At 48.5% G+C, this 21,176-nt stretch overlaps 1 protein-coding gene across 2 annotated transcripts in view; it reads right to left on the bottom strand.

Annotated features, from left to right (window-relative positions):
• The window catches only part of Atp2b4 (ATPase plasma membrane Ca2+ transporting 4), a 104,109-nt gene that overhangs the window by 46,130 nt on the left and 36,803 nt on the right, over positions 1 to 21,176 (bottom strand). For both annotated transcript variants that reach the window (XM_038348674.1, XM_038348675.1), the window contains exon 2: positions 10,014 to 10,669. In XM_038348674.1, coding sequence (XP_038204602.1) covers positions 10,014 to 10,206 — 193 coding nt within the window. In that variant the 5' untranslated portion in view covers positions 10,207 to 10,669. The remainder of the gene's footprint in view (positions 1 to 10,013; positions 10,670 to 21,176) is intronic.

Raw genomic sequence — 21,176 nt, 5'->3', positions numbered from 1 at the left:
CGCCAGATCTCATTACAGATGGCTGTGAGCCACCATGTAGTTGCTGGGAATTGAACTCAGGTCCTCTGGAAGAACAGTCAATGCTCTTAACCACTGAGCCATCTCTCCAGCCCCTAAAGCTCTATTCTAGTGTGACCAACTTACCTAGGTTTTCTGGGACTGCCCAGGTTTCAGTACTGGTAGCAAATGGGCAGGTTGCTACGTTGTTTCTTATGCCACAGGGTTGGCCCACTCACCTCTGTACCTCTGAGCAAGCCAGCACTGCCCTCATGGGCTATGACTGGAGGGGTTGGTTCCCGCCTTTCTCCTGTCCTCAGGGATGGTGGCTTCATCATCGTGGCCCAGCCTATGAAGCCTGTGTTCATCAAAAGGCTCTGATGGCCTTTTCTGGACTCAGGCAAATGAAAGAAAATACATTCTAGATAATACAAAAGGTGAAAGCTGCCCTCACCTAGATGTTCTCTCAGAGGACACACTTGCTCTCTCTTGCCCTTTTCTTTGAAGCATACGTGTGTGTGTGTGTGTGCGTTCATGCACATGCATGCTTGTGCACACACATGTGCTGCACATGTAGAAGTTGGCTCTCTCCTTCCACTATGTAGGTCTGGGGGATCAGACTCAGGCCATCAGCCTTGGCAGCTGGCATCCTTACTCACTGTGCCATCTTGCCCGCTCCATACCCGTCACCTATTCTCTGCTCACTGATCTGCCCCACCTTCAGTCACACGCAGACTGTACAATAGCTCCCTTAAGAAGTCAAGTGGCTGTCCGGGTTCCCAGAGCGCTCGGCAGGAGGGCAGGGAGGGCCCTGGATGTCGGCCTGGGAATCCTCTCTGACATGTGGTGCGGCACAGGAAAGCCATGTGGGGCTGGGAGCTCTGCCAATTTCCAGTTTTGGGCTTTCCACTCCATTCTTTCCGCCCTAGAGAGGCTTCCCAGGCCTGAGCTCAGCGGCTGTAACCTTGCATGAATAGCTGCCCAGCTCAGAAAGAGGTTTTGGGCCCTGATTTCCATGGTGGCTTCTCAAATACTTACACAGCCTGCTGGAGAGGGGAGGGAGGACTTGGCAAGAACACTGTACAGAAAACACAGGAAAGGGGGTTCCCCGAGAAATTCACGAGGAAAATTTGTCTCTGAGAACATGAGACAGCCCCACCCAGACCAAGAGTGCTTCTAACCCTTAGAACCAGACTGAGCGCATGGGCTGGGAGGGGCAAAGGGAATGTGTGTCTGTGAAGTCAGTGCCCACGCCCATGCTGGGAGTTGTGGGGTCCTTGTCCAGCCTGTGCAGGCCAAAGCCAGCAACAGTGAGCATTGGTGTCTGCTACAAGCCTATGTAGTAGGACCCAGGACAGGAGGAGAGGAGCCCAGCCTGACGTGGTGTGACTCCAGCAGGAAAGGGCCTGGGTCAGCCTCCTGATGACACCAAAGATGATGTGGGCAGAGGCGCCTCTTATCAGAGCAAGCTCAGCCACAGAAAGGGTGGGTCTAGGTCAGACATCATGAGGGACTTCCCAGATGTCTGAATTATGATACCGTGTCAAAGGAGTTGGAAGAAAAGCCTCTCCCATACAGATAGTGCAAGGGAGAAGTTTCTTGAGGTTGATTGAAGGCAGCCATCTCTTGGAACATGAGACCAGACACTGGGTACATTTCAAGATCTGGGTATATAGTTCAGTGGTGGAGAGCTTGCCTGGCTGACAGAAACTCGAATTCTATTCTCTGGCCTTACCTCTAAAATAAAAATGTATCTCCAAGTCCTTCTTAAAATACTGGACAGGCTTCTAAGGAGAGGGGTAGCTTAAGAGCAGAGGGTCTGTGGGGTGGAGACAGCTCCTGTTCCTAGCCAAAAGCTGTGCTTTCAAGCAATGCACAGCACCTTTTCTGTTTCAACACCTCCAGCTCAACACAGATATAACCAGGAGACACGCTGCTCTGGATTCCCAGCGCTGAGAGGGAGGGGAACAGACGCGCGGTCAAAGTAAAAGGGCACTGACCGGGCGGTGGTGGCGCATGCCTTTAATCCCAGCACTCGGGAGGCAGAGGCAGGCGGGTCTCTAAGTCGAAGACCAACCTGGTCTACAGAGTGAATTCTAGGACAGCCAGGGCTACACAGAGAAACCCTATCTCAAAAAACAAAAACCAACAACAATTAAAAAAAGAGGACATTGGACTAGACAACAACAGTGTTCCCTCCAGGGTGGCAGCTTCCCCAGGGTCCATCTTTAGCAACCCCCCACCCCTACTCCATCCCAGCACGACATAGGGAAGAGGAAGTCCCCAGAGCGTCCACCCTCTTCATTCCTCTGCTCTGCCACCTTGTGCTTCCCACCAGCGTCATGTTCCCAGTGCTCACACCTTTGAGCTAAATAAAAAGAGCGAAAGCCCTACTTCTAAGGGGAAACGCAACTGTCTGCCTCCGCCAAGGAGGGAACATCAATTTCCTTTCTCTCTTGCTGAAGGTTCAAGGTAACACAACTGAAAGGTTCAAGAGAAAGTAGGAGGAGCTGGGGAGATAGCTCCATTGGTAGGGCACCTGCCTAACGTACAAAGCTGTGGGTTCAGTCCCCAGCACCATGTAAAACAAGGCAATGAAGTACAACCTTGTAATCCCAGCACTTAGGAAGTGTAAACAGGAGGATCAGAAGTCCAAAGTCATTACATAGCCAGCCTAGCCTACATGAGACCCTGTCTCAAAAGGAGAAAGAAAAAGAAAAAGAAAAAAAGAGCTGGAGCTATGGCCCAACAGTTAAGAGCTCTGTTACTCTTGCTGAGGACCTGGGTTCAGTTCCCAGTGCATACAAGGTGGCTCACAGCCATCTCTAGCTCAGTTCCTGGGGATCTGAGGGCCTCTTCTGACCTACTCTGGTACTGGACATGAACATGGTACACATACACACATGCTGGCAAAACACTCATACACACAAAATAAATTAAAAACAAAAAAGAAAACCAAAGCAGAAGCCAAGAATGGAGCATGCCTATCATTCCAGCATTTGAAAGGTTGAGGCAGGAGAATCAATGTGAATACAAGGCCAAACAACCAACAAACAAAAAACCCCACTCACCTCAAATTAGAGGCTGGAATGTAATTCAGAGGAAGAGGGTTGCTATTCACACACTAATTAGACAAAAGAGGCAAACCAAACTCAAGAACATGTAATACTTGGAAGAATTGCTGCTGAGTTCCCGAGTCTCCCCTGAGTCTCCCAGCACTGAGGTGCCAAGCCTGGAGGAGAGGAAAAGGCAGGGATGCTACCAGATCCAGAAGACCACACTGTACTCTCCTGTCGAGGGCTCTAACCCCTGCCTGGTACATGGTGCCCATAAACTCAGATGTTCAGCTCTGGGCAAGGAGGGGCTAGGTGGCTAAGGGTTGACAGAGGGGTTGGGTGGAGACAGCTCTCCTGGCCTAATTCAGCCCTAGGCATAAAACTTAAACCAGACAGGGACATTCCCAGGTGTCAGAAAGCTTCCCTGTTGGGGCAGGAGGCCACCTTCACCCGCCTTTGTCCTTCAATCCTCTCGTCCTCCAGATGTTATGGAAGCCCTTCTCACTCCTCCACCAGGCATTAAGAATTTCTCTAATGAAGCCACAGGCCCGGCCCACACTGCTCACACGGGCCCACACCCAGGGCAGTTAGCCCTTCCTCGCTGTTTGGATCAGGCTGTGCGCATGTGTCTACCGCCTCCCTGCAAGATACCCCTCCAATGTGAGACTCGCACCTTAAATGAGCACTAGCAGATTCACCCAAGGTGTGATGGCCCAGTGGACCACAGAACGCTGGTCTCTGCAGCCAGGCCCAAAACATAGCTAGGAAGGAACCTGGCAGCCCTAGGGGAGGTGGGACAAGAGTCCATGAAGAAGGCCATGGCAGAGGCTGTAACAAGAGGTTGTGCCTTTCAGATTCATGAGCTCCGCCAAACTGATATTCCAAAATGAACTCATGAGCTCCGCCAAACTGATATTCCAAAATGAACTCATGAGCTCCGCCAAACTGATATTACAAAATGAACATTAGAGAGGAAAGGAAGCCAGAGAAGCCAGGCCCCTGCCTCTGTCCCATCTACACTATCTGTATTCACTGGCCTAGCTCTTCACTTTCCCCAACACTAGCATTCCCTAAAATGGTGGCATCTAAGTATGTGTGTGTGTGGTGGGGGAGGGTCATGCTCTGCCTTTTGGAGAGCAGGGAGAAAGTATTAGAACTTTCTATATTCCCCTAGCCATTTTCCTTCCTTTCCTTCCTTCCTTCCTTCCTTCCTTCCTTCCTTCCTTCCTTCCTTCCTTCCTTCCTTCCTCCCTCCCTCCCTCCCTCCCTCCCTTCCTTCCTTCCTTCCTTCTTTCTTCTTTTTTTGGTTTTAGTTTTCCGAGACAGGGTTTCTTTGCATAACAACTCTGGCTGTCTATCCAGGAACTCACTCTGTGACCAGGCTGGCCTCTGATTCACAGAGCTCTGCCTACCTCTGCCTCTCAAGCTCAAATGCACCACTACTGCCTGGATCCATTTCTATGCCTGCACATCTTACTGTATAAAGAAGTTTAGTGTTAGCAGCAGACTAGCAATGGTCCAGATGTGTCACACGTGAACATTTACCGGGCATATATCAGGTTTTACCCAGATTGATAATGCTACTAGAAATTATAGCTTAGTGACAAGCGGTTGTCTCGCACTGGCAGACCTCAGTTTGATCCCCAGCACCTTTCTGGGGGTGAATTTGATTGATTTCAGTCTGCCCTGTAGAGGAAGAGCCCAATACTAGTATGTTCCAGAGAGTGCTAAGATGTCCACATCCAGGTAGCACATGGTGGCAAGAACACAGTAAAACTCCAGAGAACTTAAGGGGATAGGAGTTGTTCATCTATATCTTGAAATTAGTGAACTCCAGATCATAATTTAGTTTGCCTTCAAACAGGTTCTTCTCCCTCTGGTCATTCCCCAAAGAATTTCATCATCCCGAACTCAACAGCTGCTCAATAGTTAGGGAAGACAAGGATGTTCACATTGTAGACTAGGAATACTCTGGAAGGGGAACAACCAGCACACAGCATGGCCACGCTGGAGTATCCCTAGGCAAGCCTTAAATGCCACAGAGGGGTGGGGTCAAGCTCCCAAGCCCCTCTCTTTTCCATTGGTCCGTCATCTTAGCTCCTGTGCTGTGTGTCCCCTCAACACTGTTCTTCCTCCACACAGCACCAGAGCAAGAGTTTAGAATTATCTTTCATGTGTGTGTGCAACTTCTATTGACTTGTAGGCTCTGTGGGAGGAGACAGTGTGTGCTGTCATGGTCACCAATGTGAGGCCATTCACTGAGGAGGTACTAGTGGTTGCATGTTGTTGGAGGCAGGTCAGAGAACCTTAACTGCTGTGCGGCCGTACCCAGTTCTGCAAGGAGGGATGATGTGGAAAGCTAGAGATGGCACTTGAGACATAAAGCCCAACCAACATTATATCCAAATTCAACAGAGATGGTCTTAGCCACCGAAAAGCAGCCCTATGTCAGTGATTTATAGTTTATTTAAAGCTTCCTTTTCTGATCCTTCTTCTCTATGCCCAGAACTTCCTCCCATCTGCCAGCCTACCTGCTCCCCAGAAGACAACATTTCTCCTACCTAGGGTGGTATGGCAGAGGGGGTACACGGAAGGCTCCTATGTGGAAAAAAGAATACATCCTTCCATCCAGTCCAAAGGGTCTCTCACCCTGTTTCCTCTTTCCACACTAAGGAGCGCTGAGACTGAGAACATGCCTCCTCAAGACAAGGGGATCGTCACTCCAGATTCACCAAGTGTTCCCTCCTCAGGAAGCCCTGAGATGGGAGGGGCAGCTCAGAGGATAACAGTTATTTCCTAGCCCAAGTCCCCTGAACTGCTTTGCTCTATGAGACTTGGAGAGATTTCTGGAAATGGGGCAGAGAGAGAAGATGAGAAAATAAAAGGGGTTGGAGGAATTAGGGTTGAAAATTTAGCCTGGATTACACAATGAGGCTCTGTTGAGAGGAAGAAAAAATGGAATGGGGGAGGGGCTCATGAGGCCCAGCACCCCCCTCTCCCCCAGGATCTATCTGTAGTTAATAATTGGGGGGGGGGGAAGAAAAGAGACTTTTCACCTCCAGGGTACCTGGTAAGGTACCCATGCTCCTATAAATAAGTACACAGCTTTTTATTCATGTTTATGTAATAACTCTAGTGAAATTCAATGGGTCATTAGAAGAGAAGGAGGAAGACATGACAGACAACCAGAAAGTGGAAGGGGGAGGAGTCAGGAAGATGAGGTCATCAGTGGGAATGAGACGGAATGAGAGGGTGATGGTGAATGTGACCAAATGTACTGCACGCATGTATGATGCATCACACACGTGTATGACATGTTAGCATGAAGTCCATTATTAGACATAATTAATAATTTAATATTATAAACTTTATTTTTTAAAAAAGAGATTTGGAGCTGGGGAACAAAGCAAGAAAGTGAAAAAGGGCTCCATTGGGGTAAAATGCTGAGCCCCTCTACTGATGAGCCCACACTGACAAAGTGTCCTATAAACTCCCAGTCCTGTGTCTCAGCTTAGCTTTCGTTTAGACGAAGTCATAAAGACAGGTAGTTGGGAGCTGGAGCGATGGCTAACACTCGCTGCTCTTGCAGAAGACCTGGGTTGGGTTCCCAGCACCTGAATGGTGGCTCACAACCATCTGTAAGTCCAGGTTCAGTGGATCTGATGTCCTATTTGAATTCTGCAGGCATCAGGTTTGCACACGGTGCATAAACATAATATGTAAACAAAACACTGACACACATAACATCAAGTAAATAAATAAACAAATTTAAACTGGAGCCTCTGGCTTCTTCCACATCTTCCCTCCCCTTCTTATTTCTCTAAATGTCCCTCCTCTTTTTTGGTCACCCTCTCAACTTTGTGGATACTCACTGTTGAATGCTGAGGTTGTCCAGCACCTCCCCCCCCCCCCCGGGCTTCTTTATTCTAACCTACTCTAGGCTGAGGAGCAACTGTTGCTCCAACACATTCATGCAATGCTGGGACAGTGCTAGCATGTGCATTGACCCGATTCCACATTTATCAGACATTAAAATTCAAAACCAGGAGCTGGAAAGGTGGCTCAGCAGTTCAAAGAGCTTACTATTCTTGCAGAGGATCTGAATTCAGTTTCCAGTACCCGCATGTCAGCTCACAGTTACATGCAACTGCATGGTGGTTAGAGTAGGTATGGCCACCAGAGACTCATGTGTTTGACTGTTTGGCCCATAGGGAGTGGCACTATTAGGAGAAAGTGTGTCACTGTGGGGGAGGGCTTTGAGGGCTCAGATGTTCAAGCATAGGCTCAGTGGCACATAGTTCTTTGGGGGCTGCCTGAAGATCAAGATGTAGAACTCTCAGCTCCTTTTCCAGCACCGTGTCTGCCTGCATGTCACCATGCTTCCCACCATGACGATACTGGACTAAACCTCTGAAACTGTAAACCAGCCCCAATTAAATGCTTTCTTTTATAAAAGTTGCTGTGTTCATGGTGTCTCTTCACAGCAACAGAAACCCTAACTAGGTCAGTTCCAGGGGATCCATGACACTAATTTCTGGCATCAGCATGCATGATGTACACAAACTCACTCAGGCACGCACACACACACACACACGCACACACACACACACACACACACACAAATAAGACACCTTTTAAAATACAAAATGAACTTTAAGTCCTTTGTACTTCTGCACACAAGAGGCAACAGAACATTAATAGACTGTGAGCCAGAAAATCGACATTGCTCTCCTGGTACAAAGACCTCAGGCAGGTCATTAAAACCCTTTAGCTTAGCAGAGAATATTAAGTTTAAGTGCTAATCAAACAGCAAACTTAATCAATAAAAAGTAAAAGAAAATAATAAAAAACCCAAGTCCTGTCTGCCTCTAGAATTGTATAGAGGCTAACAAAATCATGTTAGTGTCAAAACCCCCAAGTTTCCTTAAGCCTTATTATTAACCACAATTTGAAAAGTTGCATCTACACTAAACATGCTGTCAATCCAAGCCAGCAATAAAAGGAAAAGGGCTATGTTCTATTTCCCTCACCACCAACCCCCTACCCCCCAAGTCAGGCTAGTTTCAAATTCCCAAACTCATGAAATTCCCAGAGTAACCAGGACTTCTGGCAAACGCTCCTCCATTCCAATCTACTTAAACTTATTTCATCTTGTTTTCTAACTAGAATTCAAACTCACTCCCTTATCTTCATTCCCAGTATTAATTGGCAGGAGCCTCCCACAGGTGACAAAATCATAGGCTGAGTGGCATCGGCGAGTGGTCTTCTAGTAATTTCTTATAGAAGGTAAATTGACATAATTCCATGAAAGGGTTAGAGAAATGGGAGGAAAGTCTAGATCCTGCTCTTAGGAGCCCCCAGGTTTTAGCTTATTGGATTCCTGAGTCCACTTTGTGAAAGAAACACCTGACCTGAACAATAAAAAGATGAAAACAGAACCATCCAGCCTCAGTTCTGATGGGTGTCTGTAAAGAAAAAACCTGTCTCAGGAAAGCACCACACGGTACATCCTCTCCTTAGAGCCCACACTGCTGTACGTCACTGAGAAAGAAGCTCAAAGGACACAGGCTTGGTGGTACATGCCCAAACCCTGGCACTTAGAAAGGCTGAAGCAGGAGGATCACAGGTTCCAGGTCAGCCATGGTGGCAGGGTGAATGTCTTGGGGGTGGTGGTGGGGGACAACAGGAGGACATGGTGGGTGTGGCTGTGCTTGCCTGTAAATCCCAGCACTTGGGAAGCTGAAGCAGGATAACTGAGGTGAGTTCAAGACCATCCTGGGCTCCAAAGTGAGCCCTTGCTTCAATACATTCAAACAAAAACAAAAACAAACAAACAAACAAAAAACCCAACTTCAGCTGGCAGGAAGTGGAGAGTGTCCCTAGTATTAGACATAAGCTAGAAGGCCCAGGGGAGCTCCCTGATGGCAACCAACCATTGCCATCTTCAGCCTCTGAGGTGACAGGGAGCATGGGAGACAGACAGCAGTTGCGGTCACACATACCTTAGCCACGTTAGAGATTATGATTCTTTGAGACTTATGGGCACTCATATTCTGGCAAAATCTCCAGGCACATGTGCTCTGTTTAATTTATTCAACACCTGTTATCAGTTTTCACACGCACACACAAAAACATGCACTGTACTATTTAATCCCAGTAACTCTATGGGCTAAATAAAATCATTATTTCAAACACCTGAACTCCAAGCTTCTGAGCTATATACCAGGCCTGTAATCCTGTCTACTTGGAGACAGGCAGGAGAATCAAGATCTGAAAGCCTGCCTACACTACAGAGTGAGTTCAAGTCCAACCTGGGCAATGTAGTGAGAATCTGTCTTAACTAAAAAGTAAAAAAGAGTGCTGAGACTATAGCTTAGTGGTGGTGGTGAGGGCAGGGGGCTTGTGCAAAGGCCTGGGTTTGATCCCTACAGGGTGGGGAAAACTTTATCAGACAGGGTTAAAAAAAAAAATCAGTAACCGCAAGACAGAAAACAGCAATTGACCAGAATACACACTTAGGCCTTGCCATCCCATTTCTAACTGTACAAAAAGGTACTCAGACGGCAGGAACACTACTTCCTGTGGCCCTTTCTCAGTCACTGAACTTTAGGATCAGTGTGAGGAAGAATTCTATCTCAAGTTCTTCTGTAATCAAAGATTGACAGAATGGGGAATTGATTACATACTGATAAGTACATCTAAATCACAGATAAGTACAGACTGATGAAGAAACGGGAGGAAAGAACGTTTCGACAAATCACACGGCATAAACACATCAGGGAAAGAAACTGATCTCCGTGGCCTCCCTCCTCCTAATACTTTAGATGACCGTACTCTTCCCAAAAGACGAAAACCAACCTGTTGGGTCTCCAGAAATCTATCTTCCCTAGAAGTTGGAAAATAATAGTTCAAAATCCTAGTCACTGTCCTCCAATCCCCAGCCCTTGGAATGGCCTTTACCTTCTACAGGGGAGGTTTTCAGTCTGGCGCAGATGTCCTGTACACCTCCATAGTGGGTATTGATCTGGGTGACTGCGTCGGTCGAACGAAGCTCCATGAGCTTTCTCAGGTCCATTAATGTGCAGCCAAACTCCCCTTCATAGTTCTCACCTACCAAGTCCCTCCCCAAGCTATGTCCTGATGGGTTCGTCATTTTGCCTGCCGTTACCAGACTCTCAGAGAAGATGTAGAGTTTCCCTCCAACTGATCAGTGTCTCTTGCCTTCTCTTCCCTGTTTCTTCCCTCTTCTTTCTTCGCTGGGAGCCCAGTTAGGGGATAAATTGGCAATATCTTGTGCAGTAAGCTTCAGAGTAGCAACACCAAGCCTAGATCTTCCTTTCTGTATCAAGTCTACTAGTGAGAGGAGGAAGAGGTTAGGGGAACTTAGTAGAAAGGGGACTTGGCGTCACGCTGATTGTTGTCCTCTAGGTGATGATGAAAATAGTTGTCCAGAGTAGGAAGGTTCCTAGCTTAGACTACTTGTCCATATAGAAGTGTAAACGGGATAAGCATGTTACCATGGAGGCAACCCTAGCAACAACCAGCAACTGCGATGGTAGAGCAGTGTCGTCAGGTGAAAGAGGAGGGCTCCCTGGATAACGATGACAGCTAGGTCTCTGGAATAGAGATGCAAAAAAGGACAAAAAGAAACAATTAGAACAGCCATGAGGATCCAGGATCTGCAAGGTATTTCCCAGCACAAGGGTTTAAATGACAGTTGGTGTCTGAACGGAACTGATAGCTGAGGCCTAAGCTGAGTGGCCAGACCCATGGGAGGCCCTGGGCGGGCCTGTTGACTGGTAATGTAGAGAATTTATCTCAGAAACATCATCTTTAAGTCTCACTTCTACAAAACAAAGGCACACAAATTAATTACATATAAAAGGTTACAACCTTTCATGCCTCCCCATAGCCTCCCAGGAAATATTGATTACAGGATAATTTTGTCTGACTTTTCCTGTAAGGTGAGAGAAGAATGAGAAAAGAAATCTAAACCCAAGGATCTGGAGGATGGCTTGCTGCACACCATCCACTCCTATGAGCCATACTCTTCCCTATTCCCAACACAGACATTTACAAACCAGGAAGACAGGCCAATAAAGGGTCCCTTAAAACAGCCTTCAGTGGCGTGAAAATTTGGCAACCTAGGGCAATTACCTGGCATCAGACTTTGGTTGTAGGTCTAAGCCCTCCCAGTGGCTTTTCCTGTGAGGAAGGAGTAAAATGTTCTGGCATTTATGATCTAGGGTGGAATCATTTTTTTTTCCCTGTAAAGGGCAGATAGACCTCTGAGGAAGAAAGATAGCAAGTCTGAAACCTGAGAGTGTTCAAGTTTCTCCAAGGTAGGAGAGAGAAATTCAGCCGGTGCCCAGGCCCCAACAGTCATCAGTGTGAGGAAGCACCAGAGGGTCTCACGTTAGTACAGTGACATCTCAGAGAGAGGCCGGCATTTCACCTTCAGCGAGACAAGGGCTACCTGGAGCACAGACTGGCTGAGCGTGTGACACAGCTAAACGTAAGTAAGGGACGATCGGGGCTGAAGGTGGCACAGAGACTGAGCTGAGTCCTGTGCTCAGCTGCACACATCAGCGGCTCCAATGTGAGGGGCTCTCACTAAAGGTAGCACCCAAACATGTAAGGCCTATGGTAAATACCCACCCCGCAATTGGGCTATGCTGCCAGAGGCTGGCAAGGCACTCCAATTGGCTGGGTAATAAACAGACGCCATCCTGGCTTCCAAAAGGTGAACAAAATCAAGAGTCAACAGATAAGGCCTTGGTTCTTTTTTTAAATCAGATATTTTCTCCAGAAACTGATCTGATCAAAGCCCCTACGGATTCCACCCAATCCTGTTCCAGGCAGGTTCCCCTGGGAAGGAGGGTGTTGCACCCCTCCCCCGGCTAGCATGCCCCATCAACATCCTTGTACTCTGACTTACAGTAAGTGAAGCAAGCAAGGAATCCTGAGAGACACGCGTGAAAAGGGCCTGAGGCCGTGGGTCTAACTCCCTTGTTCAGACTGGCATAGGAGCAGGAGCAACACTAGCTGACCCTTCCTACTCGAATCCTGTGGGAAGGAGAATTGAGGATGGCACAAGAAGGGAGCACATATTCACATAACTCTGCTGTCATATTTGCCCAATTTCGTTATTACTTGTGTTAATTTCTTACTGTATCTAATTTACTATCTATTGTGTGTGTGCACATGTGTGTGTACATGCACATACACAGGTATATGCGCATGTTTGTGTGTATACATGTGCTTAGAGGTAAACTTTGGGCCAGGGTGTCTCATTGGCCTAGAGCTCTCCAGTTAGACTAGGCTGGCTAGCCAGGGACCTCCAGAGATCCTTTTGTCTTTGCCTACCCGGAGCTGGAATTACATGCACATGCCACCACCCTGACTTTTTATGTGAGTGATGGGATTTGAACTCAAGTCTCCATGCTTGCATGGCAAGCACTTTACCAACTGGGCTATCGCCCCAGTTTTTGTGCCTGTAAAGCAAGGCCTTGTCTCTAAAATTAAATGTTATAATAAGTATTTTCTTCTAGGGAAAATATCTCATATGCATGAGTATGCATAGGGTTCTGTTCTACTCAGGGCTGCAGTGGGTATCTTGGGCCTCGCCAGCTGTCACAGTGCCTTCTCCCAGCTTAGTTCTCTGAGCCTGCAAGGCGTGAGAGGGACTAGGGCAGCAAGAGACCCATCCTGACCCTTAGGTAGAGACCCTTGATCTTGCAGAGGATGCCCAAGACAATGCTGATGAACATGGAGCTGGGAATCAGAGTTTATTTTTCTCCCCCCTCACCACCCCTCTTTCTCATTTGAGACAGGGTTTCTCTGTGTAGCCCTGGCTGTTCTGGAACTCGCCCTGTAGACCTCCAATTCAGAGATCCGCCCAGTTTCTACCTCCCAAGTGCTGGGATTAAAGGCATGTACCACCATCACCCAGCAGATTTTACTTTTTTTAATTCATTTTTTTATTTTATGCATATGGATATTTTGCCTGCATGCATATTTGAATACCACTTGCAAGCTAGAAGGTACCAAAGGAGGCTAGCAGGTGTCAGATGCCTAGAACCTGAGTTATGTATGGTTTTGAGCTGACAGGTGGGTGCTGGGAACAGAACAGAACCTGAGTCCTCTAGAAGAGCAGCCAATGCTCTTAGCTGCTGAGTCATCTCTCCAGCTTATACTTTTTCCTTTCTTTTCTTTTCTTCCTTTCCTTTCCTTTTTTTGTTTTTTTTTTTTTTTTGTTTTTTTTTTTTTTTAAAGTCAGGCTTGCATTGGAGCCCAGGCTGGCCTGGAACTCACCATATAGTCCAGTCTAGTTGTAAATTCACGGTCCTCTAGCTGCTGCCTCTCAAGGGCTGGGATTACAGGTGTGAGCCACTACTCTTGACAGAAGATTTTTATTTTTTCTGTCCCGGCCCACTACAGTGTTTACTCTGTGAAGCCAGGGATTCTTTACTTCAAATCTCTCCTCAGGTGTAAGGAGAAAGTCTTCCTCTCACAGCGACAACCCATGGAAGACAATTCTGTCTTCTGACAATTAGAACTGCTCCAGGAGGGGCAGAGACGTATACAGGGCAGGTCAGCTATCCAACCATGGGTACAGAGTCCAGGGAGCAGTGTGTGATGGAGACCTCAAGTTTCAGTGGGATCTACTAAAGTTCCGCTGCACCGAGCAGACACACAAGGTCTCTAGGATGTAACTGCTGGGCTTGCTCCTACCTTTGTTAGGCAAGTACTGAAGAATCTGAGCCTTACAGTCTTCCAGCCAGGGAGGCACAACCTCCGTCAGGTCAGGATTAGTCAGTCCCTGGGAGGGAAGTGTTCTGGGCTAGGTAATGTTCTCTGTCCTAGGGGATGATAGGCTATAAGGCTGAAGTCCCATCCTTTCTTCTGGGGACCACGATCACCCAGCCCTGCTTCTGGGTGCACCTGAGAGGCATGCCACCCTACACTTCCTGATAAGCTGAGTCTAATGAGGCCCATTAGCAAGTACCCCAAATAAGGAGAAAACCCTATGACCCAAGTCATTACAGCTTGACAGCCTTTCCTCCAGTTCTGTCCACGGAACCCCTTACTCCACGAGCTTCTCCTGAGGTACTGAAGAAGACATTTGTCCCCAGACCATCAGGGAAAGTTGAAACTGCCTGTGCAGGTGACAGAGGAGTCACTTTTGATGGCAGGAACCTGCCCCCTGATCATCCCACGTCTCTGAAACCGGCTCAGGCACAGGCAACAAAGCAGGCTTAGAAATGGGCTTGGGGGTCAGGCTTCAGGCATGCGCAGCCCTGCAGATAGGCCTGCTTGTGGAAAGAGATGACATGGGTCACTCTACGGAGGCTGCTCAGGACAGCAGACTTTTGTGTCCTACCCTGTTCTGTCCTTTTGCCTTAGGGTAGGTTGATAGCACTTGGGGACACTTCAGGGATCACTATCAAGCTAGGTGTGAGGGTACGGAGGAGAGCTCCCAGGGTAGGTGAGAAGGCTCGCCTTGTCTATGGGATACACCAGGCTGAAGTCTGGAAGCTGCTTCTCAAGCCCCCAGTGGCACCTGCCATCTTCTCTGATTAGCTCCCCTCATCCCAAATGAGGGTCCACTTTTCTCACATTCAGGAGAAGAGCAGGGGTGAAGAGAGGTGGGGAGGGAGGAAAATACTGAGCACGTGCAATGTGTTCGGTACTATACTTGAGACTTCCAGTGGAAATGAGAATGGTACTAAGTATATATAATATATAATATGAATGCAAATAGTATCTAGTACCTAGTGCAGTGGCCGGCACGGACTGGCTGCTGTGTGCCCAGTAGCTATTACCATTACTACATGCTCCGTGTCACTGAATGCTCAACAGCCTTATTTTACAGCAAATAAGTTCTGAGAGTCAGGGTTGAGCTCTAACCTAAATCCAAAGCCACCCTACCTCAAAAACAAGACCAAAGCTATAGGAAAATGAAAATAAAGCTAAAGATTTACTCCTTAAACTTCAAGGGGCCACAGAAACCCATTGGTCCCTTGCTCATGCCCCTAAAGGCTTTGAAATAGGTGGAACAGCTTTTGAGTTTTCTAAGCAGTGGTAGACCCGAAGCTCCCCATGGGAAGACATTGCCTAGATCTTCCTTCTCATCCTTCCACGTCACCACGCTGACACATCCCACCACTCCAAAGCAGAGGGAGCCAGGCTCTGGACCATCTCAGCTCTAGGAGCATGCAGTCCCGACCTGAAAAGAGCCCAGGAGTGTGGCTCTACCCCCGCTCCACATCTCCTGACCTTTCAACCCCCAGTGACCTGCACTGAGAGGCCCTGCTCAGTCTGCTCCTCTCTGGCATTCCAACACTTCCCAAAGAACTATTTCCCATCAAGAAAGCTATCAGGCAGGCTGGGGTATGCAGATCACCTGTTAGCGTGCTTGCCTAGCATGTAGGAGGCCCTGGGTTCCAGCTGCAGAACCACATAAACCAGAGCCAGAGTGACAGCGAACACCTGCAGTCCTAATGCTCAGTAGAGGCGGGAGATCAGGAGTTCAAGTCTAGCTTATATGTTGAGTTTGAAGTCAGCCTGGCCTGCATGAGACCCTGTCTAGACAGGAACAAAGAGAGCCAGTGAGACAGTCCAGAGGATAAAGGGACTTGCTGCCAAGACAGATGCCCCCAATTTGATCTCTGGGGACACATGGTGGAAAGAGAGAATGGACATCCACAAACTGTCCTCTGACATCCACACATGGGCCTCGACACATATGCCTCTGTATATACACTCCCTGATAAAAATAAGTAAATGTAATTAAAAAACAAAAAACTTTGCCAGAGTGGTGGTGATGTTCGGGTGGCAGTGGTACAGCTTCTCTTCATTCCCCATTAGCTACGCTCACGACAGGAAGCCAAGTGGGAGCAGGGGCACTGGTCACAGGCTGGTACCCTGCAGCGGCCAGATCCAGGAACCTGACGCTTACTCAGTTAGCTCCCAGACCTGGGGCATAGTGGGCGGGTCCTTCCTGGAGGAGAATACTGCTTCCTGGTTAGATGTGGCAGTGCAGGCCTCTAAACCCACCCTGACACTCAGGAGGGGAAGCAGTTGAAGGCCAACCTGAGACACATGAGAGAGAAAGAAATGTAGTGCTATCATGAAGGAAAGTTTGACCTCGGAGAGCCATGACCAGCCTCCTCTCCGAAGCCACCTGGTATTTCTAAGTCAAAGTATAAAACACCATGCTTGGTGGAAGAGACTAACAGTAACAGCTTTTACAAGAGTTCAAAGACATGTGTCCAAAACAATTCTGTACATGTTAAGGGACACATTTGTACAAAAAGATATCTTAGACCATGAGAATGTTGCCCACAGGCAGAGAAGAGAAACAGGAAATGGGGAAAGACTGAGCAGAAAGAAGCCAGACATAGCCTGATGCTAACAGTGGGCCATGAATCCACAAATTAATTAGTCCACCCCAATTTATCCCCAAGGTCCACAGCTATAAACCACACCAGTAAGCATGGTAGATGACATCTGTAATTCCGAGCACTTGGGAAGTTGAGGCAGGAGGATCGCTGTGAGTTCGAGGCCAGGATGGGCTACAGAATGAGAGACTATGTCTTGAAAACAACACCCATCCGAAAGAAGAAAGAGAAAGTATGACGTAATGCCAAGACCTTTCAATTGTGGGACAGCTGCGTTGCCCGGGAATGCTGTAACGACAGCAAACCTTGTCAGGTCTGTGGGAGCCAGGAAGAAGGCAGCCTGTAGAGATGCTGTGAGTTGACCTACGGTTGATGGCCTGCTCCTGCCTGGCCTGCTCAGAGCCAGCCTGTGTCAGTGACTTCGGGATACATTAGATGGCAACAGGAGCTCTGTGGCAGGGCAGGGAACCAGTGTGTGGGAGCAGGAATGTGCCTTCCTTCCAAGGCAATGTCACAGCCCTTCCCCCACTCCCAGCTCCATCCTATAATAGCATTAATATCAGGATGTGAAAGGCAATCCCCTGGGACCTAGAGCTACTGGAAGGTACTCTCTTCCAGATCATCAGGACGCCCTGGGCCAGGCCATCTCACCCCTTTGTGACTAGATGACTCGTGTGTGTGTGTGTGTGTGTGTGTGCATGTGTGTGCGCGTGTGTGTGTCTCTGTCTGTCTTGGGTATGCAGAGGAAAAAGCAAGCAAAACATTCTGTTGGTTAAGGAGGCTGAGAGTAAATTTTGGGTGGGAGACAGTACCATGTAGAGCAGGAGTTCTCACCTTCCTGATGCTGCGATCCTTTAATACCATTCCTTATGTGCTGACCCCAACCATAAGATTATTTCGTTGCTGCTTCATAACTGTAATTTTTTATTGCTGTGAGTCATGGTGTAAAGATCTGATATTCAGGATAGCTGATATGCGACCCACAGGTTGAGAACCTCTGGTCTAGAAGGCCTAGCGGCTCAGGAGCAGGCAGTCTTGCTGCCCCTACCCCCCTAACAGGAGAAACATCTGGGAACACAATCAGCTGGAGCACTTGCTTCTCACGCCTCAGAACTGAGACAGGAAGCTGCTGGGCCACATTCAGTGCTCAAGGGCAGTGACATTCAAGCACTCAGTATATACACGCTCTTGGACGACATCGATTGCCTTTCTTGGGGTTGCTGTGGTTTTTCCACACATTGCTTCCAAGGGAACAAAGGGGCTTTTTAGCAGCTGGATTGCCTCTGGGGCTATTTTTAGGAGCCAGTTTCATCAGAATCTGTCCTGTTCATGGGGAGAAGTGGAGGGTCGATCTCTCTTGGCTGTGGGAGAATGGGCCTGCACACTCCCAGGCAATGTCGTCCTTGTTACCACAAGGGAGTCCTGGGGTAGCTGCTCTGTGCCTAGGGTCTGCACAGGAAAGAGCAAAGCGACACTGCCAAGTGATGTAGATGCTCGCTAGAGGATCATCATTTACCCCCTCAGTCCCATGCGTCCACCTATACATAGACCGAGAGCTCTCACCACCCTGGCCCGCCTGGAAGACACAGGCATAGGAGGGAGTTCAGCTTGCTGAAAAGATGTTCACTAAGAAAACAAATAAACAAACACAGAAACATCCCAGAAAAACAAATCTGCGTGTGGTGGCATACACGTACACCCCAGCACCTGAGAGGATGAAGCAGGAGGATTACCATGAGTTTGTGGCTACATGGCAAGACCCTGGTTTAGAAAACAAAAAGGAGGGAAAGGAGGAGGAAGAGAGGGGGGAGGAGGAGGAGTGGGGAAGAGGGAAGCAAAAGAAGGCTTTGGGTATGGGAGGGACACCAGGACTCCTGGGAGCTGTTCCTCTACCAGTTTCCAGATCAGGACTGAAGTCAGCCTGGAAATGGAAATGGTCATTTTCTTTCTTTCTTTTGCTTTCCTTCTTTCTCTCTCTCTCTCTCTCTCTCTCTCTCTCTCTCTCTCTCTCTCTCTCTCTCTTACTTTCTTTCTTTCTTTCTCTCTTTCCTTCCTTCCTTCCTTCCTTCCTTCCTTCCTTCCTTCCTTCCTTCCTTCCTTCCTTCCTTCCTTTCAGACAAAGTTTCTCTGTGTAGCTCTGGCCATCCTGGAACTTGCTCTGTAGACCAGGCTGGCCTCGAACTCAGAGATTCACCTGCCTCTGCCTCCAGAGGGCTGGGATTAAAGGCACCACCACCCAGCTGGGAATGGACATCTCTAACAACTGAGTAATGAAGCCTTTGATCAGGGAAGCTTTTGAGAGCCCCCCGGGGGTTCTGGTGCTTCCCACCATCCACTCATGTGAATCAGGAGCACCAGAGGTTACAGGGCTTTGGAGCCTGAGGCAGTCAGAAGACAGCCCTAACAGCAGGCTAACAGGGAAGACAAGGCCACGCCACCTCTCTGCTCTTGTCCTCTCCTCCTTCAATGATCGTTAACGCGGGTGTCTTTTTTCTTCATCTCAGAGACCCGTGAGCTTTCCAAGAGGAATGGCCTCTTTTTATAGGTTACAGCAGGAGCCTGGGTTTATTTAGGAACTTGGGCTCAGGTAGAGCCGAACCCTGCTTTCTGTCTGTCTTTACCGGAGAAGAGGACAGGTGAGAACAACAAACAGGTGTGGGTGAAACAGCACCCCTACCCTCACCTCATCCCCACCCTACCAAACCCCTGCCTAAGGGCCAGACCCACTATCTCCATGACATCTCCCGGGGAGCCTGCGCACAGCTCACAGGCCAAGGGCCCCAGCATGCTGGTGGGGGCAGCAGCTGCTGGTCTCCAGGTTGGCTGACAGGCTGTTATAAACACTCCTTTTAGGTTGCTATGGCAAAGAGAGTGTGTAGCCTGGCTACGGTGAAGCTATTTATGTGCCTGAAATGGCAGAGTGGTATGTTTTTTATTTTACTTTGAAAGTTTTCCTTTCCCAACCCCCCCTAGAACGGCCTTAAAAAAAAAAAGAGGGGAGGGGACCATAACTTTCTCGAGAACAAAAAAAATAGAGTCAGAAACAAAACTTGTGTCTTGAGCGGGGAAGGGGAAACCTGAAGTGAGAGCACGGGTAAGCGCCCTAAAGGAGGGTAGGTCTGACTTCCAGCCACAAGTGTGCCTTACCACATGGGAACTGAAGCCCTACCTCAGCCCCAGGCTCGTCAAGGAGAAGGGCCAAATCCAGGCTCTTGTCACCTCTCTCTAAGCTTCTGCTGCTGAGAAAGACAAAACCCCTTTGTCTCTGTGCTCCAGCCACGGCTTCCTTACTCCCCCATGCCCTGACACTGAAGATCTCTCCGGGGTCAGAGGAAGAAAGCCTCAAAGCTACCACACCCTCTCACAGACAGCAGGGCCATCTGGCACGGAGCCTGGTCACATGTTGGTAGAGGGCTGCAGAGAACGACCTCTGAGGGGACCTCTGAGGGGACACACATCTCTCTCCTTGACATCTCCAGGAGTGTGCGTGTGTCCCTACATAGCACATCTAAGAGGACCTCAGCCATACCACTGAGTATGTATTTAAGTTCAAATGCTACAGGAGTATTAAAACAGCTTAATTTCTGCTTAGATACTGTGTCTCCAGGCCACCGAGCATACAGGGAGATTTTTGGCAGAGGCTGGGAGTGACCAGATAGCAGACTCACTGAAACAGCTTTCTAAGCACTATGGCTCTCTGCCTTTTGCAGTCTCCTGCCCCAAAATAAAATAATGAGAAAGCAAACAAAAGGAAGGAAAGACAGAAAGACAGATAGAAAGGAAGGAGCCATGGATCACAGGCAGCTCAAGAGGAGAAAGAGAGAAACCACTGGTTATTGGGCAAATGTATGTGCATGCATTCACGCATACATACACAGATTATGACGAAAGTGTGTGCTGACTTCACTAAACATTCTGTAGTCACTTCATGGTGGAGATGAGAGTCACCTTCCAGAGGCCACTGGTAAGAATACAAAAGATACTACTGGTTGGAGACAACAGCTCAGTGGTAGACAGGCCTTGTGTTCAATTCTTAGTACTACAAAGAAAAAAAAGGAAAGAGAGGGTTGATTTCAGGATCTTAGCATCCCTTTCTCACCTTCTCCCAGCTCCTTTCTGATGGGCAGACTCTTAGTAGGAAGAAACTTGCACTGCTGATGGGCATAGTAACTAGATCAAAACACAGCGGCGAGGACAGGGGAGGTGCAAACCCCAGGCTCTTCCAGTTGCCTCCATACTGAATGATCACTGACTGGAAGCCTTTGGATGTCACTGTGGCTGGAAAAGGACACAGAAAACAAGCCCTATAGGGAGGAGGGCAGGCGGGGTAAGGGGAGGATGCCAACCCTCCTGGAGGGAAGCCCCTTCTGCTGCCTCTGGAGAGGTCAAAGTCTGGCTGACAGCCCCTATCAGCTGATAAAGTGGTATTGCAAAAATCAGAACTTGGGACACATATCAGTCTTGGCAGCACCTTGAGGTCAAAAGAGCAGAGCGGACAGAGTTTCTGAGCTTGTCAAACCAACTGTCATCAGCTTTCCAGTTCCTGGAGGGTAGTAGGAGTGGGAAGCGGGGAAGGGAGGGTGCAAAGCGGGCAGCTGCCTCAGGAGTGGGGTCTAGCGCTGGCCAGCTGAGAAATCTGGTTAAGAAGACAGCACCCACGACCTTTCACACCCCAGAACCCCAGCGTGTGTCTGAGGTCAGTGGACTCTACTCAGGAACC

This window comes from Arvicola amphibius, chromosome 12, assembly GCF_903992535.2.
Source record: "Arvicola amphibius chromosome 12, mArvAmp1.2, whole genome shotgun sequence".
Lineage (NCBI taxonomy): Eukaryota > Metazoa > Chordata > Mammalia > Rodentia > Cricetidae > Arvicola > Arvicola amphibius.
This window is presented reverse-complemented; position numbering and strand designations above follow the sequence as displayed.